Source organism: Fusarium keratoplasticum, chromosome 1 (assembly GCF_025433545.1).
Source record: "Fusarium keratoplasticum isolate Fu6.1 chromosome 1, whole genome shotgun sequence".
Lineage (NCBI taxonomy): Eukaryota > Fungi > Ascomycota > Sordariomycetes > Hypocreales > Nectriaceae > Fusarium > Fusarium keratoplasticum.
Window position 1 is genome coordinate 2,390,264 of NC_070529.1, and position 26,655 is coordinate 2,416,918.

General features: G+C 54.0%; 16 protein-coding genes across 16 annotated transcripts; 9 read left to right on the forward strand and 7 right to left on the reverse strand.

Annotated features, from left to right (window-relative positions):
* Positions 1–215: 215 nt before the first annotated feature.
* Positions 216–896, reverse strand: NCS57_00070000 (uncharacterized protein; the record flags this gene model as incomplete). The annotated part of the gene is made up of 1 exon (XM_053050780.1): positions 216–896. The coding sequence occupies exon 1, from the start codon at positions 831–833 to the stop codon at positions 216–218; it is 618 nt and encodes a 205-aa protein (XP_052919295.1). The 5' UTR covers positions 834–896.
* Positions 897–1,050: 154 nt separating this feature from the next.
* On the forward strand, positions 1,051–1,937 carry NCS57_00070100 (Ribosome biogenesis protein NSA2-like protein; the record flags this gene model as incomplete). Its single annotated transcript, XM_053050781.1, has 2 exons — positions 1,051–1,107; positions 1,158–1,937. The coding sequence occupies exons 1-2, from the start codon at positions 1,105–1,107 to the stop codon at positions 1,935–1,937; spliced, it is 783 nt and encodes a 260-aa protein (XP_052919296.1). The 5' UTR covers positions 1,051–1,104.
* An 847-nt stretch (positions 1,938–2,784) lies between these two features.
* NCS57_00070200 (Protein arginine N-methyltransferase) lies at positions 2,785–4,398 on the forward strand (the record flags this gene model as incomplete). Its single annotated transcript, XM_053050782.1, has 6 exons — positions 2,785–2,978; positions 3,043–3,056; positions 3,110–3,171; positions 3,286–3,395; positions 3,540–3,871; positions 3,920–4,398. The coding sequence occupies exons 1-6, from the start codon at positions 2,896–2,898 to the stop codon at positions 4,396–4,398; spliced, it is 1,080 nt and encodes a 359-aa protein (XP_052919297.1). The 5' UTR covers positions 2,785–2,895.
* Positions 4,399–5,136: 738 nt separating this feature from the next.
* NCS57_00070300 (Crossover junction endonuclease MUS81) lies at positions 5,137–6,885 on the forward strand (the record flags this gene model as incomplete). The annotated part of the gene is made up of 1 exon (XM_053050783.1): positions 5,137–6,885. One exon carries the CDS (start codon positions 5,137–5,139, stop codon positions 6,883–6,885), a length of 1,749 nt encoding a protein of 582 aa, XP_052919298.1.
* A 67-nt stretch (positions 6,886–6,952) lies between these two features.
* Positions 6,953–7,713, reverse strand: NCS57_00070400 (uncharacterized protein; the record flags this gene model as incomplete). The annotated part of the gene is made up of 2 exons (XM_053050784.1): positions 6,953–7,626; positions 7,683–7,713. The coding sequence occupies 2 exons, from the start codon at positions 7,711–7,713 to the stop codon at positions 6,953–6,955; spliced, it is 705 nt and encodes a 234-aa protein (XP_052919299.1).
* A 478-nt stretch (positions 7,714–8,191) lies between these two features.
* Positions 8,192–9,313, forward strand: NCS57_00070500 (uncharacterized protein; the record flags this gene model as incomplete). The annotated part of the gene is made up of 1 exon (XM_053050785.1): positions 8,192–9,313. The coding sequence occupies one exon, from the start codon at positions 8,192–8,194 to the stop codon at positions 9,311–9,313; it is 1,122 nt and encodes a 373-aa protein (XP_052919300.1).
* A 317-nt stretch (positions 9,314–9,630) lies between these two features.
* NCS57_00070600 (RWD domain-containing protein) lies at positions 9,631–10,373 on the reverse strand (the record flags this gene model as incomplete). The annotated part of the gene is made up of 2 exons (XM_053050786.1): positions 9,631–10,250; positions 10,307–10,373. 2 exons carry the CDS (start codon positions 10,371–10,373, stop codon positions 9,631–9,633), a joined length of 687 nt encoding a protein of 228 aa, XP_052919301.1.
* A 496-nt stretch (positions 10,374–10,869) lies between these two features.
* Positions 10,870–11,562, reverse strand: NCS57_00070700 (uncharacterized protein; the record flags this gene model as incomplete). Its single annotated transcript, XM_053050787.1, has 1 exon — positions 10,870–11,562. The coding sequence occupies one exon, from the start codon at positions 11,560–11,562 to the stop codon at positions 10,870–10,872; it is 693 nt and encodes a 230-aa protein (XP_052919302.1).
* A 1,118-nt stretch (positions 11,563–12,680) lies between these two features.
* On the forward strand, positions 12,681–14,762 carry NCS57_00070800 (PUM-HD domain-containing protein; the record flags this gene model as incomplete). Its single annotated transcript, XM_053050788.1, has 2 exons — positions 12,681–12,903; positions 12,958–14,762. 2 exons carry the CDS (start codon positions 12,681–12,683, stop codon positions 14,760–14,762), a joined length of 2,028 nt encoding a protein of 675 aa, XP_052919303.1.
* Positions 14,763–16,074: 1,312 nt separating this feature from the next.
* NCS57_00070900 (uncharacterized protein) lies at positions 16,075–17,396 on the forward strand (the record flags this gene model as incomplete). Its single annotated transcript, XM_053050789.1, has 2 exons — positions 16,075–16,984; positions 17,041–17,396. 2 exons carry the CDS (start codon positions 16,075–16,077, stop codon positions 17,394–17,396), a joined length of 1,266 nt encoding a protein of 421 aa, XP_052919304.1.
* Positions 17,397–18,398: 1,002 nt separating this feature from the next.
* On the forward strand, positions 18,399–20,272 carry NCS57_00071000 (DUF2235 domain-containing protein; the record flags this gene model as incomplete). Its single annotated transcript, XM_053050790.1, has 3 exons — positions 18,399–19,191; positions 19,241–19,573; positions 19,623–20,272. The coding sequence occupies 3 exons, from the start codon at positions 18,399–18,401 to the stop codon at positions 20,270–20,272; spliced, it is 1,776 nt and encodes a 591-aa protein (XP_052919305.1).
* Positions 20,273–20,932: 660 nt separating this feature from the next.
* NCS57_00071100 (RPOL4c domain-containing protein) lies at positions 20,933–21,519 on the reverse strand (the record flags this gene model as incomplete). Its single annotated transcript, XM_053050791.1, has 3 exons — positions 20,933–21,054; positions 21,111–21,238; positions 21,305–21,519. The coding sequence occupies 3 exons, from the start codon at positions 21,517–21,519 to the stop codon at positions 20,933–20,935; spliced, it is 465 nt and encodes a 154-aa protein (XP_052919306.1).
* Positions 21,520–22,049: 530 nt separating this feature from the next.
* Positions 22,050–22,686, forward strand: NCS57_00071200 (Trafficking protein particle complex subunit; the record flags this gene model as incomplete). The annotated part of the gene is made up of 4 exons (XM_053050792.1): positions 22,050–22,066; positions 22,112–22,135; positions 22,189–22,311; positions 22,359–22,686. The coding sequence occupies 4 exons, from the start codon at positions 22,050–22,052 to the stop codon at positions 22,684–22,686; spliced, it is 492 nt and encodes a 163-aa protein (XP_052919307.1).
* Positions 22,687–22,828: 142 nt separating this feature from the next.
* Positions 22,829–23,765, reverse strand: NCS57_00071300 (VWFA domain-containing protein; the record flags this gene model as incomplete). Its single annotated transcript, XM_053050793.1, has 2 exons — positions 22,829–23,419; positions 23,475–23,765. 2 exons carry the CDS (start codon positions 23,763–23,765, stop codon positions 22,829–22,831), a joined length of 882 nt encoding a protein of 293 aa, XP_052919308.1.
* A 481-nt stretch (positions 23,766–24,246) lies between these two features.
* NCS57_00071400 (Nbl1-Borealin-N domain-containing protein) lies at positions 24,247–25,450 on the forward strand (the record flags this gene model as incomplete). Its single annotated transcript, XM_053050794.1, has 3 exons — positions 24,247–24,442; positions 24,495–24,768; positions 24,826–25,450. 3 exons carry the CDS (start codon positions 24,247–24,249, stop codon positions 25,448–25,450), a joined length of 1,095 nt encoding a protein of 364 aa, XP_052919309.1.
* Positions 25,451–25,658: 208 nt separating this feature from the next.
* Positions 25,659–26,502, reverse strand: NCS57_00071500 (Translation machinery-associated protein 22; the record flags this gene model as incomplete). The annotated part of the gene is made up of 5 exons (XM_053050795.1): positions 25,659–25,853; positions 25,909–26,126; positions 26,186–26,273; positions 26,348–26,367; positions 26,442–26,502. The coding sequence occupies 5 exons, from the start codon at positions 26,500–26,502 to the stop codon at positions 25,659–25,661; spliced, it is 582 nt and encodes a 193-aa protein (XP_052919310.1).
* Positions 26,503–26,655: the final 153 nt, after the last annotated feature.

Consider the following 26,655-nt stretch of genomic DNA (forward strand, 5'->3'; position numbering starts at 1 on the left):
GCGGGTGAATCGAGCATTTTCTGCTATCCTCGTTGTACTCGTGAGCTTCCGTTGTCTTTGCAAAAGGTGCTTTACTATGGTACAGCCAGCTGTGTGCTGGTAATGATACAGCGTATCGAGGCATTGGCCGATTTTATACATGTCCAACGTCTTCTTTTAGGTTGAATCAGGTTCCCAGCAGTTGCCCCGTCTCATATCCCACATAATCCTGGCGTTCATTCAATGTCCTCCCCACTGTTGATGTTCAACTCTGAGATCCGTAGGATGGTGTATCGGTGCTTGCTCTTGGCCTGTCTCTTTCTCCGCTGTCTCCGCTTCTTCTTGATCTTGATCCGGAGGGGTTCGGACTCGGTGCCGACGACGGTGGCCCGACACTCAAAGACTCGCTCGTCAATGTGAGGGGCACCCTTCATGGTATAATCCCTGCTGCCGAGGACGCTCGCGCGGTTCAAGCGCAGAACGTCACCGGGGACGACGCCGGGCATGCGGAAGGGCAGACGGACCTGGTCGCCTTCGCGGACAAGGTAGGGGAAGCCATGGATGTGGACGGTGATGTAGTGGTCCGGCTGTGCGGCGAGGAATGGTAGGAGGGTCTTGACAGAGTCTTCCATGGGCTTCGGGGGTGGGGCCGGGTGGCTCTTCTTGAAGGCAAGAGGTCGAGCCTCGTTCGCTGTGGGATTGGCGGCATTCTTGATGTGACGCTCGGGGACGGGCTCGACGATAGGTGCTGTGGTGTTGAAGGCGCGGGAGCGAATTGGCAGCAGAAACGAGGCGGGGAGTCGCGCGCTGGGGGCTCGAAGCTCCAGCGCGGAGCGGAAGAGTGCCCTGCTCATGATGGACCGCAGTGCCGTTCGGGCGTGGGCACTATTGCTGGTCAATTGGCGGGAATTGTCGTTCGGTCGTTGGATACCATCTCGAAAAAGTTCATGGTGGTTGCTGCAAGGGCCGGCCGGATAAGAGTAACGCCGAGCCCCGGCGCCGCTGTTTGGACGCCAGCGCCGCCTCCCGATAAACCGCCGCTTTTTTTTTTGTCGCCAAGGGAAGTTTCAACATCACATCCCCGCGAGACAAGATAAAAGTCCCTGCCTGGGCGACACCGACAATATGGTATGCATCGAATTGAAATTGAATATGGACGAATTGCTGACTCCTTGTAGCCTCAGAACGAGTATATGGAAAGGTGGCGTAAGCTGCACGGCCGCCGCCTCGATCATGAAGAACGAGTTCGAAAGCGTGCCGCCCGTGAAGGCCACAAGGCTTCGCAGGATGCTCAGAACCTGCGCGGTCTCCGAGCCAAGCTCTATCAGCAGAAGCGACACAAGGAGAAGATCCAGATGAAGAAGGCCATCAAAGCCCACGAGGAGCGCAACGTCAAGACCGCCGACGAGAAGGAGCCTACGACGCCTATGCCCTCGTACCTGCTGGACCGCACCAACCCCTCGACGGCCAAGGCGCTGAGCAGCGCCATCAAGAACAAGCGAGCGGAGAAGGCGGCCAAGTTTGCGGTTCCTCTGCCCAAGGTCCGAGGCATCAGCGAGGAGGAGATGTTCAAGGTGGTCAAGACTGGCAAGAAGGTGCAGAAGAAGGCCTGGAAGCGAATGGTGACGAAGCCCACCTTTGTCGGACCCGACTTTACGCGACGCAACCCCAAGCACGAGCGCTTCATCCGACCCATGGGTCTGCGATACAAGAAGGCCAACGTCACTCACCCCGAGCTCGGCGTGACGGTGCAGCTGCCCATCATCAGCGTCAAGAAGAATCCCCAGAACCCTCTCTACACCCAGCTGGGCGTTCTGACCAAGGGTACCGTCATCGAGGTCAACGTCAGCGAGCTGGGTCTGGTGACTGCTGGTGGAAAGGTTGTCTGGGGTCGATACGCCCAGGTCACCAACAACCCCGAGAACGAGGGCTGCATCAACAGCGTTCTGCTGGTCTAATGCGACGCACGACCGACGGACGTGTGCTGGAGGTTGATTTACTGATGTTCAGACTGCATGTAACGGCGTCAGGGCGTTTTTGGTTACCACGCGAAAAGAAAAGGCTGCGTCAGATGGTTGGTAAACGGGTTGGTTGTCGACTGAAGATTCCCAGTTGCGATGAAGAAGACGCACTCGAGTTATGGGCCACATCCTGCTTCTGGCGGGACATGACAAAGGTCATAGATAGATATGAATATAAGAATTGGTGCTTGAACGGTGTTGAACGTTGGATTCGTCACTGTTGGCACACATCAACCAATTCATCCGCCTTGATGCCCGAGACCGTGTGAACTTGTCCCAAATTGAGTTGAAAAGGGTACCTGCAGCCGCGTTGCCCGGGCAGATGCACAAGCTCGCAGTTGCTTATTACTTGGCACCGTCCAAAGGCTCTTGTAAGTCTCAGGCCCGTGTAAGATTGGATCGTCTCCACGGTGGTTGACCCACAGGGTCTCGATCTCGCCCCCAGGATTCAGCCAATGGTTGAAAAGCCGCGACTCGCAGAAAAAGAAGCAGTGGAAGGAAAAGAGAAGTTGCCAGGTGCCACACCAGGAGCTGAACGGCGGGCAGAGACGACTCAGGTCAAGCAGGTACTTTGTACTTTGTATCCAGGCTGCCAGATTTGAGCTAACCGAGAAGGTGCCTGGTGCCGAAAAAGGGTCCCTCCCGGTCCCTTAGTCCCTCCTTCTTCGCCGCCTTCTCTGTAATCGGGCGGTGACGGCGATAAATTATTTTCTGCCCGAACTAAGAAAATCGCATCCATCTCTTTGTGGTCCTCCCGCCTCAAGTTGTTATCCTTGCTTGCGACTCGTCTTTCTTCTTTTTTTTCTCACTCCTTCATACCCTCCACTCAACACCAACAACAGTTTCTCTATTCTCTGGTTCAAACGACCAGAGCTTGAAAAAAAAAGTAGTCAAGATGAGCGGCGATAAGATGGAGGTCGAGCTGGCCGAGCAGAAGATGAACTCGATGGAGCACAGCGAGCAGCATTACTTTAAGAGGTTGGTTTACCTGGCGCCTGGGATCAGAAGTTTGATTGTGTGCTAACACTTCTTCGCAATACAGCTACGACCACCATGGTACGAATGCGTAATCTTCTTTTCTGCTATAGAAAAGACCCCCCGAACTTTAGGAGAGAACCTCTTTGCTGACGACGATTCTTGCACCGCAAAAGGCATCCATGAGGAGATGTTGGTATGAACTTCCCCTCCCCCTCCCCCTCCCCCGCAACCCCAGTGCTGGCTCTCGCGCTGGTGCTGTGTTGCGCGATGCAATCACCTGCTGACCAGGTTGTTTCCGTGACTACAGAAAGACGAAGTGCGCACACGATCGTACATGAACGCCATCCTCCAGAACAAGCACATCTTTAAGGACAAGGTCGTTCTCGATGTTGGCTGCGGTACCGCTATTCTCTCCATGTACGTCCGAGAAGGAAATCTTCGATCCTGCCCCTCATTGAGCCCCGCGCTCGCACAGACGATATTCTCCCACTGTTGCTCGGAGGGGAACAAACAGGGATGGGAGTAAAAGGCGGAATACATATTAACGCTGGATCTTTGCAGGTTTGCCGCTAAGGCCGGTGCCAAGCATGTTATCGGTGTTGACATGTCCACCATTATCTTCAAGGCCCGCGAGATCGTCCAGGCCAACGGTCTCTCCGATAAGATCACCCTTCTCCAGGGCAAGATGGAGGAGGTTGAGCTGCCCTTCCCCAAGGTCGACATCATCATCTCGGAGTGGATGGGTTACTTCCTTCTCTACGAGTCTATGCTCGACACTGTTCTCTACGCCCGAGACACCTACCTTGAGAAGGATGGTCTTATCTTCCCTGACAAGGCCACTATCTTCTTTGCTGGTATTGAGGATGGCGACTACAAGGACGAGAAGATTGAGTGTGAGTTTTCCTGGTCCGCGACCTGTCTGCCAAGCTAACTGTGCCCAGTCTGGAACGATGTCTATGGCTTCGACTACACCCCCCTGAAGGCCACTGCTCTGTCTGAGCCCCTTGTCGACACAGTGGAGGTCAAGGCCGTCGTGACCGACCCTGCCCCGGTGCTCACTCTGGACCTCTACACCTGCACCACTGCCGACCTGGCCTTCCAGATCCCCTTCAAGCTTAAGGCTAACCGTGACGACTTCATCCATGCCCTCGTTTCATGGTTTGATATCGACTTCACTGCTTGCCACAAGCCCATCCGCTTCTCCACTGGCCCCCATACCAAGTACACCCACTGGAAGCAGACCGTCTTCTACTTTGAGGACGTCCTCACCGTCCAGGAGGGCGACGTGGTGACATGCAACCTCGATGTCAGGCCCAACGACAAGAACAGGCGTGACCTTGACATCCAGATCGCCTACGACTTTGTGCCCGAGGACGGCAACCGTTCTTCCAAGGGTCACATGGTGTACCGCATGTGCTAAAGTGCTTTTTTTTAGCCAAAATACTTTTCGCTAACGATGACACGAAACACGGGGAACTGAGCGGCAAGGAAAATGATGGGAAGGGGAGTAGATACATTTGCAATCTCGGGAGCTGTTCACAAGGCGGCTGGCGTCTTACTTGCATCTTGGACGGGGAGGGGATAAAAACACGTTTTCTTGATACCTAGATGAAGAGAAAACCATCACTACGAGGGAATGGCGTGGCTGGTTACTGACCCCGTTATGAGTGATACCACAACTTTCAGCACTCCGGAGCTACCTAGTCTATAGATCGATTGCTTCAACATGATGGATTACATGCACTTTGATTGAGTCTCTAGTCAAGCTGACTTTTGAAACATCCATTGGAACCTCTCGCTATGAGGAAAATGGTCTTGATGAAGGGTATCAGACAGCCACCCGCTTCAGGTGGTAACAGTCGCACACTGAACCGTTGATGATGCAGGTGGGAGCTGCAAAGACGTTTATTGGCTGGAGCCTCGCACTGTCGGTGCGGACCGGTATTCCCACCGGTCACGTGTGTTCGTGTCTGCCTTCGCCTCGCGCTCCAGATCGTGAAGCATTCAGCGCGTCTCAATCCATCCACGGAACAAGAAGTGCCAAGTCTCGACTTGAGTCACGCGTATTCTCATGTCCACGCCGACATCTTTTTGGATCTGGATTATGGAACCACCAAGAACCTGATGTTTTCATCTGGTCCCCCCTCAAGCTGACAACATGGACGACGCCGACTGTGCCAACCCCCAGTTGCTGGCCTGGGTCAAAGAATGGCTGGATCTGGCTCGCGAACGCAACTCCAAAGGCGTAACCACCTACAGAAATGCCTACGAGTCACTGAAAGCATGCCCAATCACTTTTGAACACCCGGCACAATTGCAGCAGCTGAAAGGATTTGGCCCCAAACTCTGCGAACGCTTGGAGGACAACCTCAAGAAGTACTGCCAGCAAAATGGCCTCCCGATGCCCCCACATCCCAAGTCCAGTAAGGCGGCGGCATCTGCTGGAGGCGATGATGGTGAGGGCTCTGCAAGACCCGCGAAAAAGGCCCGTAAGCCCAAAGCATATGTGCCGGCTTTTCGATCTGGGGCCTTTGCCTTGGTGATCGGCTTATCAACCCTCGACGAATATGCCTCTGTTGGAATGACCAAGGCAGAGCTCATTGAGGTTGCTCAACACCATTGCGACTCTTCGTTCACAGCACCTAGTGACCCGACAGAATTCTACACTGCCTGGAACTCGATGAAGACTCTGGTGCAAAAGGAGTTGGTGTATGAGAGAGGGCGGCCACTACGGAGATACGCTCTGACGGATGAAGGCTGGGAAGTTGCAAAGCGAATCAAGGAAACCGATCAATGGCAGTCTGAGACAGGAGGAGCTAAGGAGCCGACATCAGCACAGCCCACTATCGCCAATCTCCAACCTGAGGCTGCTTCCCGGCCAAGATCACCATCTATCGACGCTGCTGAGCCCACGCGAGTGCCCTCGGAATACCAAAATGTTGTGTCTGATGGACCAGCAATACCAGACGACAGCTCACTACCCAACTTTACACCAATTCGCCTCCCGCCCGGATCCTTTTCTGTTCACCTGCTGCTCGATGTTCGCGAGGTCAGGGCAAAGACAGATCGCGACTACATGCAAGAAGAGCTCGCCAAGCAGGGGGTGAAGCCAATCATGCGGAGCATGGAACTTGGTGATGCCCAATGGATTGCGAAATGCCACGATCGTAACCTCCTTGCGGCCCAAGGTGCTGAAGGCGATGAGGTTGTCTTGGACTGGATTGTCGAGAGAAAACGTCTGGATGACTTGATCGGAAGTATCAAGGACGGCAGGTTTCACGAGCAAAAGTTCCGACTTAAACGCTCCGGTGTCAAGAAGGTCATCTACATCATCGAAGAGATCACCATAGATCCGGCATCAATTCAGAGGTATGAAGAGGCAGTCCGGTCAGCGATTGCTTCCACGCAAGTTGTCAATGGTTACTTTGTCAAGAAGACGGCCAAGATGGACGACACGATTAGGTATCTTGCTCGGATGACAAAGATGCTGAAACGGACATATGAGAGCAAACCGTTGAACGTTATTCCCACTCGGGTTCTTACATCTCAGAACTACATGCCGTTACTGTCTCATCTGCGGGAGTCGACACCCTCATCGGGCTGGTACATTACTTACCCAGCCTTCTCATCATTGGCTTCCAAGTCTGAGTCGATGACTTTACGAGATGTGTTCCTGAAGATGCTCATGACAACGAGAGGAGTCACGGGAGAGAGGGCGCTCGAGATCCAAAAGCGCTGGAAGACGCCATACGAGTTTGTCAAAGCCTTTGAGGCATGCGGGACTGGTGAGCAGGGCTTGAAGCGCAAGCGTGACTTGGTTCTTGGCCAGACAAGTCATCTTGTCGGGCGAAAGAAGTTCACCAAAGCCCTGAGCCAGAAGATTGCCGAAGTATGGGGAGATGCATGAGAAGACAAATTGGGAAGGTTAGGAATCATGATACCCAGGATATGATATTGAAACGATTGAATACTTTTCAAGACTTGGCTCCCAGTCCCCGTGCGACGATTCTCTCGACAATCTTCTCGATGAAGGGGAATGAGGCGGCAACACCAGGCTCTGAACCAGGAACACCGCCCAGGGACTTTTCAGCGTACTTGGCCATCATATCGACCTCGACGTTGACTGTGTCGCCCTTCTTCTTCTGAGCCACCACGACTCTCTCCTGGGTGTAGGCAATGAGCATCACCTCCCACCATGCCTCCTCATCATTGACCTGAGTCACAGTCAAACTAGTACCATCAATGGCAATGAAGCCCTTGTACACGATGTACCGCAGCATATCCCTCCGTGCGGGCTGGAAGCGAAAAGTGAGGGCATTGCCGTCCTGCTCCACAGACAGGATCTCGGCCGTAGTGTCGACATGTCCCTGGACAAAGTGACCGCCCATCCGAGTATCAGCACGGACAGCACGCTCAAGGTTGACATTGCTGTTCTCGACAAGAGTGCCGAGGTTGGTGATGCGCAGTGTCTCTGGAGCGACGCCAATGGTGAAGGCCTCGGGCGTGAAGGAAGTGACTGTGAGACAGACGCCGTTCACAGAGATAGAGTCACCATCGTGGCAGTCGGAGAGGAGTTGTGACCCAGAAGGGATGGAGATGGTCAGAGAGGTACCCCCAGTAGAGTCATTGGTGTCGAGCTTGGAGACAACTGGGACGTGTGAGCTATTGCTTGTACTGGGATCCTAGACACTGGGCAAGACTGACCTCCAACTTCCTCTACGATTCCGGTAAACATGATGGATAACAAGGTATTTGCCGCAGTAACCAGAAGCTGTACTGTATGATGCGGATAGGTAGCAAGCCTCTATGTATTCCGTGCGATGACAAATGCTCCAATGAGTAACTAGGACCAAACAAGATGGACGATGCCGGTGATGTCCCACTGTGCCCCGCGCCTGCCCCGCAGACGGTGGAGGTTGAAAGCCGTTATCGATAACGCCCCAAATTTTTTCAGTCGCCCACTCAACCAGGAAAGCAAGACACAGGTTGACGGGACTGCATAGAGCACATCAACCCGGAATCATTCGAGATAAAAAGAGTGATTCCCATTATTTTTCAGTGTCTGTTTTTCTTGCATCAGATACCCTCTTCAATTCCCGAGCGAATATTTCCACGAACCTCGTTTCCCTGTTCATTGAGCTACGGCTCATTCAGAGGTTCAGCTAATCCATCCATCTCACCTCTCACAAGCTCCCCGCTCCATCGACGAAATCATGGCGCCCTCGAGACCCGACAACAAGACTTCAAAGCCCGACATTGCCAAGCTCATCATCGATGCTCAGACTCAGCTCGAGATTGGAAAGCTAGATGAGGCTGCTACCCTCGCGCAGCAGGCCCTCGACGCCACTGGCCAGGGCGGCGACTTTGAGCTCAGCGCCGCGAACCTTCTCGGTACCATCTTCATTGAGTCGGGCGATATCGACGAGGCCCGAGCTGCTTTCGAGCGCGCAGTCTTCCTCGACCAAGATGGCACCGCAGATGAAAAGATTGGAGGCGGCGCCGAAAAGTTCCTCCTTCTCGCCCAGCTCAGCGAGGAGGGTGGCCTCGACACTGTCCAGTGGTTTGAGCGCGGAGCTGCCGCCCTCCGAAAGCAGATCCAAGCCCTGACCGAGATCCCACGGAAAACCCCCGAGCAGCAGCTTGCGTTCAACGAAAAGCAGCAGAAGCTCGGCGGAGTCCTCTGCGCTGTTGCCGAAGTTTACATGACTGACCTGTCATGGGAGCCCGACGCCGAGTCGCGCTGCGAAGCCCTCATCACCGAGGCCATGCTCATTGCCCCCGCGTCGCCCGAGACATGGCAGACGGTCGCCAACGTCCGTATCTCGCAGAACCGCGCCAACGAGGCCCAGACCGCCCTGCGCAGGAGTCTCGAGCTGTGGCAGGACCTTCCTCCCGAGCACCCTGGTGTCCCCGAGTTCCCAACCCGAATTGGTCTCGCTCGCCTGCTACTTGAGACCGAGCTGGAGGAGGAGGCCTTGCGTGTGCTAGAGCGCCTGATTACAGATGATGATTCCAGTGTCGAAGCCTGGTATCTTGGCGGCTGGTGTCTCTACATTACTGGAGAGAAGCTCCGTGCGGCTGCCGCCAAGCGATCGAATGGCGCCAGCGGTGCTGACGAGGAGTGGAAGGAGGTCTGGAAGTCGTCACGGCAGTGGCTCACAAAGTGCCTGAAGCTGTTTGAACTTCAGGATTACGAGGATGAACGACTTGGCGAGCACGCAAAGGAGCTACTAAAGAACATCAACAAGGAGCTCGGTGAGCCTGCAGAGGGCGAGGAGGACGAGTGGGAGGACGCGACTGACAATGAGGACGAGGATGCTGAGATGCAAGGTTAAAAAATCTGGTGTCGGACTTGGATGGAATGAATAAAAGGCATTTAGACGGCGTTTGGGAAGATAAATGGACATGTCATGTTTGGAGGAAAATCCTGTAACCTCTGGTATATACGTAGGTAGTGGAAACTCGGAGGGTTTCAACCCGAGGTCTATATCAGCACCCATGGTATTGGGCACTTTTACGGCAACTGTATCTAGACAGCTTGTCTCTGCCGCCTCTTCTCTGCGTATCTTGTGTCATCTCATAGCAGGCTATCTGCTTTTTTCATTGTATCCAGGCCCAAACTCCAAGTAATGCACCCCGCCACCGACTCTTTCTACGCCTCGACCTTGAGCTTCTCGACAGCCTCGACAGGCATGTCGTCATCCTCCTCTTCACCTTCACCCTTGCCAACAAGACCTCTCTCCCAGAGCTGCTTGCCCGTCAAGCGAGCAGGCTCCTTGACCTTGGCCTTCTTGAGCTCCTGGAGGCGCTCGTCCTCCTCACGCTGCCTCCGCTCCTCCATCTCCTTGAGGAAGCCCTCGCGCCACTTGAGGAACGTCTCGGGAGTCACGGCGGTACCATGGAACTTCTTGTTCTCTTCGGCCTCGGCGGCGAGGAGGGCCTCCTCGTGGGCCTTTTCGACGGCGGCCTTGCGGTCCTGAACGAGCTGCTCGGCCGTCTCCTTGAGCATGGAGACTAGGGTGAAGATCATGGCCATGCCAAGATTCTCCTGGATGGTCTCTTCGAGGCTGGAGAGGAGTTGGTCGCGGTCGTCGGCGACATTGAAGTGCTCGTGGGGGGTTGCGTTGGGAGGGGCGAGGATGTCGAGGTGGGGAGGCTTTTCGGGGTACTCGTCTGGGTAGCGGACCTGGAGGAGCATCGTAGGGGGTTCCTCGTCTTCTTCATCGGGGATGTCCAGAGCGATTGACACTCTGAATTCAGTTTCAGAAATGTCTACAAATGTCTTGTTAGAACGGAAGATGATGGCATTGGGGTTTGTGTGGCAGCACCTGTGATCTCATCTGGAAAGATGGACTCGAGCACCTCGCGCTCTTCAATCTGGTCTTCGCGCCCCATGTCGACGAGATGCCTCAAGGGTCTTGAACTAAAGTATTGCCTGTACTTTGTCGCACTCGAGGCTCTTGGGATGACGACCTAACGTGAGCGCTCATGAGAGTGGGGAGGTTTCCTGGCGGCGGGGTGCACGACAGAATGGGACTAGCGCATAGCTGACCGCCCGGCAGTTTGAAGGGAATCTACACCACTAGATCTATTTCCAGCCAAGCGTCGTTGCTGCTTTAAGGCTCAAATCTTCTATGAACATCTGCGACTCAAGAAATGTCCCAGGTTCAATCATAGCAAACATGTTCCTTACTTTGATACTCGACTACCGTGCTATTACTTTTGTTGTCTCATGCCATGCCTCAGATCTTATGTCCTGTGTCCCTTTCCCCGCATCGGCACCATCCCTGTGAGACTCGATGCAATCTATTACTGACCAATAATTGCGAACCCTGATCGCATGTTTTTTGCTCTTCATGTACGCCATCCGGGCCGATCAATCCTCGCACCCTCAGAAGCAGACCGGCAAGATGGGCTCATTGCCCGTCAACCCCTTTGCCGCGAGTCTCACGGCCCGCCTGTCGAGGTAGCCCTGGTACAGCGCCTTGGGGATCCGCCTCTCCTTGTCCTCCCACACCTCGTAGCCGACTTCCCCCCAGACCCGGAGCTGGTCCATGAAGTTGTCTCGCGGCTTGACTTTGCGGCGAGTCCTGACCTCGGGGAGGATCACGTCCAGGCTCTCGCCGCGGCGGCGCATGAGGTATGCGATAGCGACAGAGGCGGAGCGGGACATGCCCAGACGGCAGTGGATCAAGATATTGGGCCCTTTGGTTGGCGCTTCGCTGGGCGTTGAAGGGGTTGAGTCAAAGTCGAGATCCTCTGAGAGGAGGGACGAGGGCGATCGTGGCCGAGACTGGTGGCCGAGCTGTAAGTCGATGAAGGCGCAAATCTCGTCCAGAAGCGTGAGAATATCCATTGTCGAGTTGTCTAGGCAAGGCACAAACAGATGGCACTCTTGAGGCACAATCTGTCTGTTCCTCGGACTGTTCCATTTCGCATATCCGCCGTCGAGGAGGGAGACGATGGCCGTAATGTTGTGGTGCCTGAGAACATTGCGATTCAAAGAGCTCGCGACGTTGCCCACAAAGATGTTGGGCGCGATCTCAGAGATTGAGGGAGGGTCCAATTCGTCCATGTCTGCCATGTTTCGAGTATTTGAGTTGTATGAAGCTCAATTGAGTCTTTGAGATGAAGATTGTTGGTTTCCCGAGTCCCCTAGAGTCAAGGCCGGGATCGGGAGGGACTGGGCGGTTTCATCTTGCATGCAGGCTCTCCTCACGTGCAGCAAAAGTCTTTTGTGGCAACATGCAGGACTCTCGTGAGGCAAGACTGTCTGTCAATGGTCTTATTTTCCTGTGTCTATTGTGGCACCCGGTCGAGACTCTTCAGGGGCAAGTTGATCTGCCGGCTAGAGTTGACTCTTGTGCTCGGGAGTTGATCGGCATCGCCAATACTTGATGGATGGCCCTCTCTCTACAAACTGCAAGTGAGACATTACGAGAGCGTCTCGACGTGCTCCCTTTGGAATTTATTGCATTTATTTGCTTTTGATACACATCATCACTCATGTACAGGGAGTTTCTGTCCTGAGTCAGGGCAACCTGGTGCGGAGCAAAGGATTCATAATGAAATGGGGATCCAGAACGCAAAGCTTTTAACGGAGGTACACAAACTGCCTATGAGAAGACTGATCTGGTAACTGCATAGCGAGCCTTGAAACATGGACAGCCAGACTCATAGACTGCCCCACTAACAACTTGCTTCATGGGCCCCCCTGGTTCCTGATAGTAGATCCATACAATTGTTCACGAAGGTTCAAAATGATTCAGCACGCTCAAAATAGTCAAAACGAAGGCTTTTGCCATAGCCTTCCCGGTTACTTGACTATCTATTCCTTTGAATACTAACTTTCTTAGGGCACAAATACACAACCTGGCGGAGATGTTTGTTTAAGAGGTAGCACTCAGGAAAGCGAAGTTTTGTTTTTGTATATGTAGTAGAATCCAATTAAGGATCTGTTAAGGAAAGAAACCGAATGTTTTGGGTAAACCAATGATAGACATAGGTATCGTCTTGAATAGGAGGACGATCAAGGGGTGCACGTGACGAGCTCTTGCGCTTGAGTAGAAAAGTGGAGCCGCTCTTATCAGCAACCAAAGCGGCAAGAACTCATCCTTATCGGCTGGTTCAGAAAAAAAAGTTGCTGGGTCTCTCAACTGCGACTCTCCATCCAACGATCTCGACCCGGACAAGACCACGACAATGGCTACGAAAAGCGCGGAAGTTGGCAGCAAGCGAAAGTCCGCTCCTGGCGGAAAGGTCAAGCCTGAATACCAGGCTAAGAAGTTCAAGATTGACAAGACCAAGTCCAAACGAGCGCTAGCTAAGGAACCTGAAGATGGTTCGGAGGACTCTGAGGATGGAGGTGTCGATCTGAACGAAAAGAAAGAATCCAAGCCTTCCGACGGAAAGACTTTTGAGCGAGGCATGTTTCCAATCATTATCACGGCTCTTGTATAACTTGCTAACCAACCAACAGGTCAAACCTCGCGCGAATCCCATGCGAAGCAGAAGCAGCTCGCCCAAGAGCGCAAGGCCGCGAAGCCTCTCGCTGACGAAGTTCAACGCACAAAGAAGCTGTGGGAGCGTCTGCGACGGAAATCGCACGTCCCCAAGGAGGAGAGGCAGACACTGGTCGACGAGCTGTTCACCATCATCAATGGGCGCATTCGCGATTTCGTTCTCAAGCACGACGCCGTGCGAGCTGTGCAGACCGCCATCAAGTACGCGACACCCGATCAGAAGAAGCAGATTGCCCGAGAGCTCAAGGGCACATACGCCCAACTTGCCGAGAGCCGATATGCCAAGTTCTTGATCGGCAAGCTTCTGGTTCAGAACGACGAGGAGATTCGCGACATCATTATCCCCGAGTTTTACGGAAGAGTGCGCAAGTTGATCAACCACTCCGAAGCGTCCTGGATTCTCGATGATATCTACCGAGGCGTTGCGACAAAGGAGCAGAAGGCCATCCTCCTCCGCGAATGGTACGGTCCAGAGTTTTCCCTGAAGGAGCTTACCAAGGACACGGAGCCCACGGCGGATCTGAAGACCATCATCGAATCCGAGCCCAGCAAGCGAGGCCCTATCATGAAGAGTCTGGTTGAAATGATCAACTCCCTGGTTCAGAAGAAGCTGACGGGCTTCACGATGCTCCACGATGCCATGTTCCAGTACTTCTCCAACACCCAGCCCGGCACTGAGGAGTTCTCGGAGTTTATCGAGATGGTCAAGGGAGATGAGGGTGGAGATCTGCTCAAGAACATGGCCTTTACTCGCAATGGCGCCAAGCTCACATGCTTGCTGCTTGCCTACGGATCTTCAAAAGACCGAAAGCAAATCCTCAAGACTTACAAGGACACCTACCTCCTCATGTCGGGCGACCCCTTCGCTCACCTTGTTATTCTGACGGCGTACGATGTTGTTGACGACACCAAGCTCACGGCCAAGACCATCTTCCCGGAGCTCCTGGGTGAGGGCGAGAACATTGCCCAGAACGTCGTTGCCGCAGCCAACAACCCCTTTGCCCGAACAACCATCCTGTATCTGTTTGAGGGCCTGGCCAAGTCTCTGTTCCCTCCTAGTCAATCATTCGATGTCGAGCTCCTCAAGGAGGTTCACGAGATTCGCAAGACGACAAGTAAGAAGGATGAGGACGCCCGACGCACCGAACTGATTGCTGCTGTGTCGTCTCAGCTCGTCTCTGCTGTTGCAGAGGCTTCTTCAGAACTGACTGCGACCGCTTTTGGTTGCCAGTTCATCACGGACGTGCTCCTCTTGGGCGTCGGTGACAAGAAGCAGGCTCTGGAGGCGATCGCAGAATCCGCCAGTGGAGATCCCAGCCAAGAGCCGTCTGAAGATGACTTGCAGCCTCAGGTCCACATCTCTCGAACGCCTCACGGTGGTCGGATGCTCAAGTCACTGATTCAGGGCGGCAAGTATGACAAGGCGGCCGGCAAGATTATCCCTGCCGACCCGCCCCTGGAGTTTTCCAACATTCTCTACCCAATCATCAAGGAGTACATCCTCGACTGGGCAACTGGTCCCAGCTCGTTTGTTGTCGTCGGTCTCCTCGAGGCCGGCGACTTTAGCGAGGCGGATGCGCTCAAGAAGACTCTTAAGAAGAACAAGAAGGCCCTAGAGAAGGCGGCGACGGAGGAGACGGCGGAGCAAAAGGCGGCTCGCGAGGCACACGAAGCTGCGCCCAAGGGAGGCAAGAAGGGGAAGAAGAAGGGCGACAAGCCTGTCGGTAATGCGGGTAGCAAGCTGTTGTTGGAGAAGCTGTAGGAGGAAGAGTCTTGTAGACCATGTTAGAGTCAGGTTTCTTGCATTTGGCGTATAAAACTAGGTGTTTTCAACAATGATATCACGGACAATGTCATCTTGGTTTGATCGCGTCCTGATTTAAGCTGCCGAAGAAATCTATTCCTAGTCCAGTCTTGTGTTGTCTCGCATAAAGAGGCAGCCTTGTCACACGCATCTGCAACCAGACCACCAGAGTAGTACGAACGAGCAAAGAATTGCCTTCCATATGTTCTGGTAGAGGCCTGTTTCTCTATGAGATCAGTAAATGTTATAGAAGAACAATGGAAGTGGGCTCAGCCGAGCTATGCGAGCCCCTCAACATCTCTTCTACAATTAGGGGGTGATTCACTGTCGCTGATGCTGTGTGTACTTCTAACGCAGGTCAATTTGGAATTACGCTTCATGCAGCTGCCTTTGTGCTTTGTATCTCTATAGTGTAGAGTCGAGGAGGGAGGACAAGGGAAAGGAGTGTAGGGGCTTGGACGGGTATCGTGATCTATTTGGAAGCATTCGCGTAACATTGTCACGCCCGAAGAGGGAAATGTGTAACCGGAATTAGACGTTTCATGTTGCTATTGATGCAAGGGAGGGAAAAATCTGGGGGTGAAATGCTGATGTCAATGGGGGAGTCGATATCGACAGGAGTTGCTTTTACACGCTTGGGCAGTGGCGAGCACTGCAACTGTCAAGTCGATATTGCCTGTGCGACTTCTTTCTCTGAATTCCAATCCGAGTCTCTCTCTCATCATGCACCTCTTTGCATTTCCTATGATCCGTCCTGATTACCTGTCACAGAGCCTCGGTACTCCTACCCTTCTCCCCTAGAGGAAACGCTTGGCCGAGACTCGGTCCCACGACCCGTTTGCTGTGAAGAGGGAAAGGGGAGGGAAAGGGGAGGAAAACAGTTACTCGAGGCGTCATTATTTGCTACTGTTTTCTCCCTTCTGTGCTCTACGGGCCGGTCGGCGAGATTTGCCCGGCAGCTGTCAACACCTGGCACAGAAGCTGAGGCTACCTACACCTACAGCTACGGCACCAACATCAGACGAACGCCTGCCTTCTTTTCTCCTCCGTCACCAACACAAACGCGACCATCTCCTCCAACTTCACCTATTGTCTCGTTTTCCACTTCGCCCTGATGCCAAAGCCCAAAGCAATATCATCGGCCTTGGGCGCTGCGACCTTCTAAGTACCAACCGCCCTCCGGTTTCTCCTCAGATTCACGGCAGCTGCGACCTGCTTGTTGCAAACTGACCGACTGGTTGCCAACGGCACGTCGCTCAAGGTCACAAACATGGGGCCCTTGCTCTTTTCCCCCTTCTCCCTTCTTTTCTCTTCCTCTATTGTTCTCCATAATCGACTACTTCCTCTCTGTCTGTGTTTCCTCCCCCTGTTTGTCATCATGGGTGTTACCAGCGCTGCTTCCACCACCACCAGGTGCGATCCTGGCGAAAAGCACTGGGACTGCAGCCCAGACATGGACTGGTCTGGCTGCTGTGATTACGACCCGTGCCTCCCAGGTGACGGCTGCATCTTTCTCAACCTGAAAACATCCTTCCTGGAGTTCATCACAGAGAGTGGGCATAAAACCAAAACCGGCATGATCACGAGCACCATAACCCGGCCGACCACTACAGCCGACGACGAGGACTTGCCATGGTCGACCATCTCAATTGACGAATCGACCCAGACAGATGATGCAACTGCGACAGAGACAGAGATGGAGGAATCAGCTTCGAAGAGCATGACCGACTCGGGCACTACCCGCACGATCCCAAACCCGAACAAGGTCACCGTCACCAAGCACACTCTCATCATCACCGACAAGACACCAGAGTTCTTGCCCGAGGTCAGCACCAGCTCCTCTTCTTGGGTCGACGAAGGCACCTGGCCAACATCTGGAAGCACTGGCATAGGTTCCCCGGCTCAGACGAACGGCTCAGACCCCTTTGCTGGAGATGAGGGCGCCAGTTCGCTCCCGACAGGCACCATCGTCGGAGCAGCTGTTGGTGGTGCCGCTGCCCTGGCCATCTTGGCCGTTCTGGTGTTTGCTCTCCTTCGACGTCGAAGACTCAACCAGGACAACTCTGGCATGGCCGATGGTGATGACGGCAATGGCGAAAAGAACCAGTGGCTGGGCTATGGCGTCTCTCCCCATACCACGGGGACTCGAGAGGACCACGATCCCTTTGCGCCTTTTGGAGGTATGCTTCGATATTAACAAATGTCTTTGACGCAATAATGTTGACTCTTTTCGCAGGACGGGCTGACCGAACGGATGATCCTTTCCGGCCACCGAGCAACACATTCGAGATGGACGGGACCAGCAACGTCCCAGTTGAGCTTCCTGCAGTCAAGTTCAGTGACGCCAGAGAGGATCCTCGCCCACAGTTTCACCCACAGGCTAACCCACAGGGTCGCTCACAGTCTCAACCACAGTCTCAGTTTCACTCAACAGGTTCCATGAGCGCCACGCCTTCATACGGACATCCCGTTCAGCCTGCAGGTCCTGTCGATCCACGGGCCAATCTCAATGCCTCGCTGAGGGAACGGCAGCAGCACACATATGTCAACCATTGGAACCAGTATCGGGCTCTAGGTCAGGATGAGCGTTAGGAAATGCAGGGAACTAGTTATGGAAAGGGAAGGGGAGCTGAGGGGCTTTGGCGTTGAAAGGTGGCTTTTGACAAGCATTTGCTGGCGTTGCACGTCGTCGATAATACCCCATTTTTCTGTACGATACGGCTTGGTATTATGGAACGCGAATAGGTTGAAACAAAGCCCATGTGGCGTAGATCTGCCCTGCAAGGCGCCCCTCTCGTCATGTTGATGATAAGCAACTTCTTGGATTGGATCAAGAGGGATGCATGTAGACACTCGGGTCTTCGGCTCTCCCGCTGCGGCCCGCTCTATAGCGGAGTCGGGTGAGCATCCGTATCTGCTGTATCACTCTCGCAAGCTTGCAAGCTGACAGTCTTACAGGCCATGGCATTTCGGGCTTCTACAGGGATGGATGTCAGCCTGCGTGAACTTGTCGATGCCGAGAGCTGAATCAATGCCATTTGCTCATTGAGCAATTGGGCGTTCCCTCGGCCTAGAGAAAGGGCTCGCTCAATGTTTCCTATGGTGCACTTCTTGCATCTGATGGTTTACACGACATCTTTGCCGCTCCGAGATAGTTTCACCACAGCTTGCCTCATTCTCGACTCGGGCCTATCAGGGCATCACAATCCAACACAGTCCTCCGCCAAGATGAGGGGGCGAACGACTATCGAGCCGTTCTGGGACTGCCGACTGAGACACAACAACGCGGGGGCTTGAGCTGAGTCGCTCATGTCGACAGCGGAAAAGCCCTCAATGCGGGGGAAAGAAGAGGGTATTCGAAATAATGTAGACGGTCAATGGTGAAGTCTTGGGCGAGAGATGTTTTTGTATTTGTGTAGATGGTGTTGGTATGCCGTGTTTCTCGCAGACGCCCCTTGACGACGACAGTCTGACATAAACCTGGACAGATCCACGATGAGGTCTATAAAAGCACCAGGATGTCTGCCGTCAGCTTGACTGCGTCTGTTTCTTCCTCATCCACGAGCAGTCACCTACATATACACATCTCTCACAATGCCCTCTGAGCCAGTATCTACCTCGCAAGGCTTCTTGCCATTGGGCGACGAGTCACATCACGACTCCAACCAGGACGCCTCTGCCGCACCGAAGCGTCTCGTCATCTGCTGTGACGGTACGTGGCAGTCGTCCGTGTCCGGACTCAAGAACATCCCCTCCAATGTCACCAGGATCGCCCGTTCTGTCGCCCGCAGCGGCAAGGACGAGGACGGAAAGGTCTGGCAGCAAGTAGTCTACTACGACGCTGGCATTGGCACTGGAGACCTGGCCCAGGATGAGCAGAACCGACAGGGCGGCTTCGGTGTTGGCTTCGTCGGCAACGTCATTGAGGCTTACAACTTCCTCGTCCTCAACTACAACGTCGGCGACGAGGTCTTTTGCTTTGGATTCTCGCGTGGCGCTTACACGGCTCGCGCTGTAGCGGGACTCGTCACCGACATTGGCATCGTCTGTCCCAAGGATCTCCAAGATTTCCCGGATCTGTATGCCCTCTACCAGAAGAACCCCGATGGCCACCACTTCCGAAAGAGCCAGGCTTACAGGGACTGGGTCAATGGCATTCCCGAGAAGCAGCAGGCCAACGGGAGCGCCCAGGGACTGACCAAGTGGCAGCGGCCTCCTCACCACGACGCCCCTGAGGCATCTCGTGTTGTCAAGGTTGTTGGTGTCTTTGACACGGTTGGCAGCCTGGGTATTCCAGACTTGCCCTGGACTAGGTTCAACCTCAAGTTCCTCGAGAAGACGATGGGCATCCAGGACCCTGGCTTCCACAACATCTCTCTCAGCCCCTGTGAGTGTTGAACCAATCGGTGCCAACTTCTTGGCTGACTGTGATGCAGACATCCAGCATGCTTTCCATGCACTAGCTCTTGACGAGCACAGAGGGCCATTCTCACCTTCGCTCTGGCACTACCCATCCGATGATCAGCGTCCAGCCGAGCCAGCCAAGGATCTCAAGCAGCTCTGGGCTGAGTGGCAGGCAGCTCATAAGAACCCAAGTGCCAGCCCAAAGCAGCTGCAGGACACTTGGTCAGCCGTTGTCGACGGTGAGATGTACAAGCAGCTCCAGGATAACAAGTCGGAGCTGCTGCAGGTCTGGTTCCCTGGTGTTCACATCAACATTGGAGGAGGCAACGATGATCTCCTGACGGATAAGAAGGGAGACTTTGAACGTGAGTTATGCCACAGACTAACAATAAGACCTTGTACTGATCATGCTAGAAATTGCGCTCATCTCCTTTGCTTGGATGTGTGAGCAAGTTGCCCCCTATCTTCAGTTCATCGAAGATGGCAGTCTCGCTGGCCTGGGTCAGTCAGCGGTTGAGGATCGATACAACCTCTTGAAACCTCTCCTGGACAACATCGAGAAGGGCGAAGAGAAGGATTACGGCAAGGGCATCATCACAAGCCGCCTCGCCGCCGGACTGGACAGGTCGGGCATCAGAAAGGCAGACGTCCGGTCGATCCCCGAGGAGACCATCACAGGCTGGGCGACTGGCCCCATCGTCGATAGCTTCACAGGCGCCATGATCGCAGGCGGCTCCATCGACCGGACGCCAGGCCAGTACCGCAAGGACGACAAGGGCCGGGACTTGGGCGAGACGTACGAGATGATCCACCCGTCTGTGCGGTACCGCATGAACAAGATCTCGAGCTACAAGCCCAAGGCTCTACGAGGGTTCGAGCGGGCGGCCGACGGCAAGACGTACGTGTGGAAGAAGGGAGGCGTCACGATCCCCGAGTTTGTCATCAAGCCAGAGGACGCATTCTCGAGGCACGTGGCTCAGCAGGATCGGGGAGACAATGGTAACGCGAAGGAGTTTATCGCCGAGATTGACAAGTTTGTTGGCGCGGCTGCCAAGGCTGCTTAAATGAGTGAAGTAGTGTGAAGCGCAAGATAGTCATGTCGAGCTTCTTTGTCTAATCAACTCTCAAGTCAAACGTGTCAGCTAAACTCTTGAAAGTGATACCATGATAAGACTTACCCCAGGCAACTCGAGGTACTCCATGATTGTTCATAGGCTCCCTGGCCAACCATATAAAGGTCTCAACTCTACCTACTCATAGGTCTCTAGTAGGGCATATAACGTTAAAAGCAGCTCCATCAACAACACCCTGACACCATATTGGCACCCTTCCCCATCATACAATAAAGCAATCGATTTAAGTCTTTGCGTCGTAATATCGATAGTACAAGAGATTGCCAACAGCTCTGTCCAAGCACGGTTGTCGTCGAAGTCTCCCACATCCCATGCCATGCCCGTGAGGCGAATCGTCAGTGTAATATGTTGTCAAGTTATGCGGTTTGCCCATTCCCGCTATGCGCCTGAAATGCCAAAATAAGACAGAGTCAGAAAAAAAGGAAAGAGAAAAAAAAGTGAAGCTCTCGTCCTCAAACCTTGGCCACGTTTCGTTCCCGAATTTTATCTTCTTTTTTTATAGCAACCACCCAGAAAAAACAAAAGCAAAGTCCCAATCGCCGGTTCTCGTGGTAAATCAATCTCGTCCCTCTTCTTCTGTTGTTTAACGCTTCACCTGTTCTGAAGCTTGGAAATCTCGTCGAGGAGATCCTGGAGGTCCTCATCCTTGATCTTGTCGGCCAGTGACGGGATCAGAGTCTTTGCCTCGTCGGCGTTTTCGCAGCATAGTGAACCTAAATTCAATGTCAGCTGGCCCTCCGCCGCGGATATTGCTGTTGAATGGCCGTACCCAGCTGCGCGCGCTCAAACTTGGCCAGGTTCTTGTGGGCGCTGAGGAGGCGCTCTACGGCCTCGACATTCTCCTTTTGCGTGAATCGGGCGAAATGGTCGAGGTAGGTGAGGGTCTGGTTAAGCATTCTAGCCGGTAGAACCACATGTCAGCCTGCCCCAATGGTAGTGAGCAAAGAAACAGGGCGCCATTACTCGGTCTCGTTGACGTTCTTGCGGTCGTTCCGTCGCTTGGCGACCAGCGCGTTCAGGACCAGGGCGGCTTCCGAGAGGGTCAGGGTGTCGACCTCTTGGAACTCGCCGAGGTTGAGGACCGTGGATGCCTCCTCGTTACCCGGAGGCGGGGGCTTAGGGCGCGAGGTTCGGGGGTGGTTGATCCTCTTTGGCTTGGGAGCCTGGCCGTTCTCCATGGTGGTTTTGGTGATAAGCTTTTGGACGTGTGGTTAAATTGGAAGCTTGTATCGGATCGCGCGAGGCTGACGAGTATCGTTTACGGTGCGCGACGATATGCGCGAGGCGTGGTTTCGGAGAAGGACGTGTTTGATTGTTTGCTGTGTCGAGGTTGCGAGAATGAAAAAGAGGATGGTTGGCTTTCTGAGGTCAAAGGAAAGGATGGATTGGATGGCGTCCTTGGTTCCTGGTGTACGTACCCCAGCTTAATGAGTGGGGCTCTCTCAGTGCCAGCTGGAGTGCCAGTGGATGGAGTCGCGTGGCGGTCCCAGTCCCAGCCAGCTCGTCCATCATATCAACCCCCGAGGAAAGGAGACCATAACCAGCGAAGCCTAAGGCCATCTAGAGGTCTTGTTTGTGTGATTGAACCTTTGGCGATAACTACGCGACTCGGTATGTACCTCTACAAACCCGTATTCCCTGCTCACGGCTAACATCTCATAGCTCCATCTCACCCTTCCCTCTCACCCTGGCTCATAGCTGGTCTCCCATGATATCGACGGACTGGTGAGCCTCAAGGGCTAGCGGAACTTTGCGTTATACAATTAATAGGTCGTTGCATGAACCAAACACGATGTAAGTGTATGTCTCATCACTTGGTCATCACAGCATTAACCCAGGCTTAACAGGACCGTCTTTGCTCTCATCATCATCAACAAGGCCGGCGGCTTAATCTTCAACAAAAACTTCCAAGATGGCCTCCAACAGATCAGCACAAACGACTATCTAGTTCTTGCCGGTACATTCCACGGGTAAGTCCCCCTCTCATATTGGATATCACCAGCTCACAACGCCTCAGAGTCCACGCCATCACGGCGCGCCTCAACCCCGTCAAGAACCTCCCAGGCTCGACACCCCCAGGCAACAGGCCAGAGCCCTCATCAGGTTTGGAGGTGCTAGAGACGGAAAACTTTCGCATGCAGTGCTTCAACACCATCACGGGCACCAAGTTCCTGCTCTTCACCGACACCACCCAGGCCAACGTCGATGTCACCATCCGCAGGATCTATGACCTCTATGCAGACTACGTCATGAAGAACCCCTTTTATTCACTCGAGATGCCTATACGCTGCGACATCTTTGACCGGAAACTGTTGTCTTATATCAGGGAGATCAATAATCGATAGACATGGGAATAGCAAGACAGATTCACCGAGTAGCAGAGGATAATGTGTGGTTATGGCTTTGATGTTCTTGTCGTCGTCTAAACCCCTAGCCCGTGTCTATTGTACATGTACCGCGGCGTCGACATAGCTGGATCGCAATCTACTATGAAGTATCCATCTTGTCTCCGTCGCCTTTCTTATCGCCCTTGTCTTGGCCCTTCTTGTCGTTGGATCCGCTGCCCTGGCCGGATTCGTCCTCCTCCTTGACGCCCTCAAGCGACGCCTTCTTGGCAGCCTCCTCCTCCTCGCGCGCCGCCTTCTCCTGTCGAGCCTTCTCTTCCTCCATACTCATGCGCAGAGCGAGAGCGAGTTCTGGCTCCATCGCGGGGTCGAATCCAAACTCAAACTCCTCGTTGCTGCCACCCGCACCTCCAGCGCCGCTGGATCCGCCAGCATTCTCACCCAGGAGGATGGGGGTCGAGATCAACTGGTCGCTGAGGAGCTTGGCGCTGGGAGGGATGACGACCAGGTGGGAGCCTTCACTGGTCTTGACGGTATCGATAAAGAGCTGAAGCTTCTTCTGGGTGGTGTCGTCGTCGAGATCACCAAATAGGACAAAGTCGATGGTAACGTTGGCCTTCTTCATCTTCTTGGCCAGCGTGGTGAGTTCCTTCTCGGATTCCTCGATGGGGGAGCAGACGAAGACTATTATTCGCTGCTTCTGCGATCGGTTCTGGCGGTGCTTCAGAGCAAGCTACAGGAGGGGTCAGCATAAATCCACAGACGGCATCCGAACAACATCAACGTACAGCAGCCACCTGAATGCCTGTCTTGAGGTGGGAGGATCCTCCAATCTTCTTCTTTGTCCGATGCAAGCCCTCGAGGATCTTGCCCTGCTCGGTCGTGAGAGTCACCAGCACCTCTGGTCCCTTGCCGCCCATGCTCATCAAGCCCACAGAGGACTCGGGGTTGCCTTGTGTGATGGTCTGGAACGTGATGTTGACGGCGTCTACTTGCGAATCGAATCGGGTGGGTTGGTAGTCGCCATTTCTGCTGCTCTCGCTGTTGTCAACGACAACCATGACCGCCTCGAGAACCATCTTGGCTGTCTGTCGGGACGCTGTGAGAGATATCCAGGTGGTGCGAGTATAGGAGGAAGATTGAAGGGGGGTAGAGAAGACAGCAGATAGAGGGTGCACTGGTGTTGGTGTTGAGCTTGGATGGAGGTGAGAAGGCTAGAGGCAAACGAAGCTCCCCAGTGTCGTAAGGCAGTTCAGCCTGGCCGTGTCTTGAGCTAGGTATGGGTGGAGGTACAGCTACCTGCCTACAGCAGTGATAAGCGCTAGCTGGCAGGTAGCGATACCTGGAGGGCCTCCGCGCATTCAATGCTTGCGTCAGGGAAGCTTGGATGATTACCTAATTCGGAGAGCCCGCTCAGCTTTGTTTACTTCCCGAAGGGCTCCACCAAGATCTTAACCAACTTGACATACGCGCCCGGGGTAGACAAACCCAGCGACTTCATCATTCTTGTCACGCCGACGCATTCAACAGACGCGCATTGCGCCTCAACGACAAAACAAAATGGCTCCCGTGCGATCGAAGAAGCAAGCTTCAGAACAACCACTCACATCACCGAGAAAGTTGGCCATGGCCGAAACGGTTCCTCTGCGGGCAGGGAGCCCTTCAGCATATCCACGAAGCCCTATCAAGAGGCGAGCCCCGGGTACAATTACCATGCAGCAGAAGCAGGCCATGATTGATAATATGCAACTTGAGAGTACGCGGTTTCAATATCGCACCCAAAGACGCGCGACTGACCTGCATCCCAGTCACCGAACGCGCTCGACGATTGAGAGCCCAGTACAGTTTCATGGCGACAACCGTCCGTTCACGTGTCGAAATGCGAATCAACAGAATACCCATGTCCATGAGGCACGTCAAGATGGGTGACCTACTTCAGAAGTTCCTCGAACAGGAACAACAACGAGCCACAAGATCTGCGGCTCTCAGGAAAGCGGTTGCGACTCGGACAAGCCCCCAGAAGCAACTTCATTCCACTGCACACGCTGCAAGGACAATGACGCGTACCAAGAAGCGTATGAGGTGGGTGTTTATCCAAATAATTGAGCCAATAACAACAAACTAACACATCCTTCCTAGCGATGCCATCTCAGGAGACAAGGAAAACGAGGTCGAGCACAACGAGAATGCGAAAAAGAGGGTTCGGGGTGCACCAAACCCAGATATCGCTCACGTTCGACCTGCGCAGATTCTTTCGCCAACTTCTTCCAACTCGAGGCTGGCGAACCGATCTCGGCCAGCCTCCCCCGTCAAGTCTGGCATTGCACGTCCAGCCTCGCCGCTGAAGAATTCAGGAACTGCACGCTCAGCAACAGCCACAAGCATGCTTTCCAGCATGGTGGAAAAGGCAAAGGCCACGAGGGCAGGGGTTGCACGCAAGGTGACGACCGCTTCAACTGCTAGCACAAGCTCGACCAGCACCACGGCTGCTACTAGGACCAGGCGCGCAGCAACAACGACAGCTTCTCGAGCGCCTGCTTCCAGGCCGACTACGCGAACTGCTCGTAGATCCCTTGCTAACAGTGAGACGAGCGAGGCCAGCTCAGGAACCGTGGTGAGGAAGGGGGCTGCATCCCGGGGAGCTGCAGCCAAGAAGACTACTGCGAGCTCCGTTCGCAAGGGCACAACAACAACTACCAAAAAGACTGCTGCGAAATCTACTGCGACCACGGGGACGGGACGAGTGCTGCGGAAACGCGCATGAGGCGAATTCTGATGAAGCATGAACTGGGGTTGGAAACTGTTTGATTTTCTCTGGATCGGCGTTAAGGGGATGGCGGAACACGGTGTACAGGAAAGGTTTTGGGTTAGCATAAATGACAACTGCGAACGCCCAGGGGAGAGAGTATATGCGAGCATTACAATGGCCAGTTGAGGCCTTTTCAATGACGAATGGCTTTACATGCGCTAATCTATGCGCCTCCCTTCTTCTTCTTCTTGTCCTCGACAAGCTCGATGTGATCCTCTGGTATCTCCTTGTACTTTTCAATCAAGAACTCCTCCAACTCCATGCTAACATCACCTTGCACCACAATCTCCTCTCCTCCACCAGGGAGTTTGGTTACCGAAGAGCCGGTAGCAAATTTCTTGCCAAGGTCCTTTGCAACCTAGGGCCGGTTCAGTACAGAAACTTGGCATGTGTGAAAGAGTTCGCGGACTCACCTTCTTAAGTTCCAAACCGAATGCCTCCAGGCCTATCACGGCCGTGACAAACTTCTTCTTGTTCCGCTCGATACGCTTGATGGTGACGACGCTCTTGGCCAGTTTATCGGCCTGCTTAGCCTCGGCGGCCTCAGCCTTGGCAGTCTTCTTCTGGGCGTCCTTTGCGGCTCGCTTCTGGGCCTCTACGGACAGCGACGCGGTGGCAGCCTCGAGGGCCTCTAGCATTGGGGTTATCGCATGATCATTGGCGTTGGTGTCTGGGGGTGGTGAGGCGAACCTGCGGACCAAATCTGCTCGTACAGGGCGGGCTCGTGCTCCTGCAGCCACTCCTGACACTTTTTGACGGTGCCGCCATACTCGCAATACTACTTGGACGGATCATTCAGCTCGGGGGGGTCTCTCTCGAAGCGTGGAAGCTCGTCAGGGGGTGGAGGTGTACCTCAGGGGGCAGGGTGCAAACTGTAGGCACATGGTCAGATATTGAGCTCCTTGGGAATCGAGATTGGATGAAAGAGAGGAAAGCAGACGCGTACCACCGCAGTAAGTGACATGACGGCCCTGAGGCTCGCCCTCGGGCTGTTCTACATCGGCCATGGGTATTGTAGATGTGGGTTGGGGTCAAAAAGTATGGGTAGCAAAAAAAGCCTTGCTGTGTTTGTATGGCGAGACGCGTTGCTCGTGCTGGATCGACGACGACCTTCGGCCCATGGCGGGGTAAATTTCATGGAGGGGCTCGCATTGAGCTGG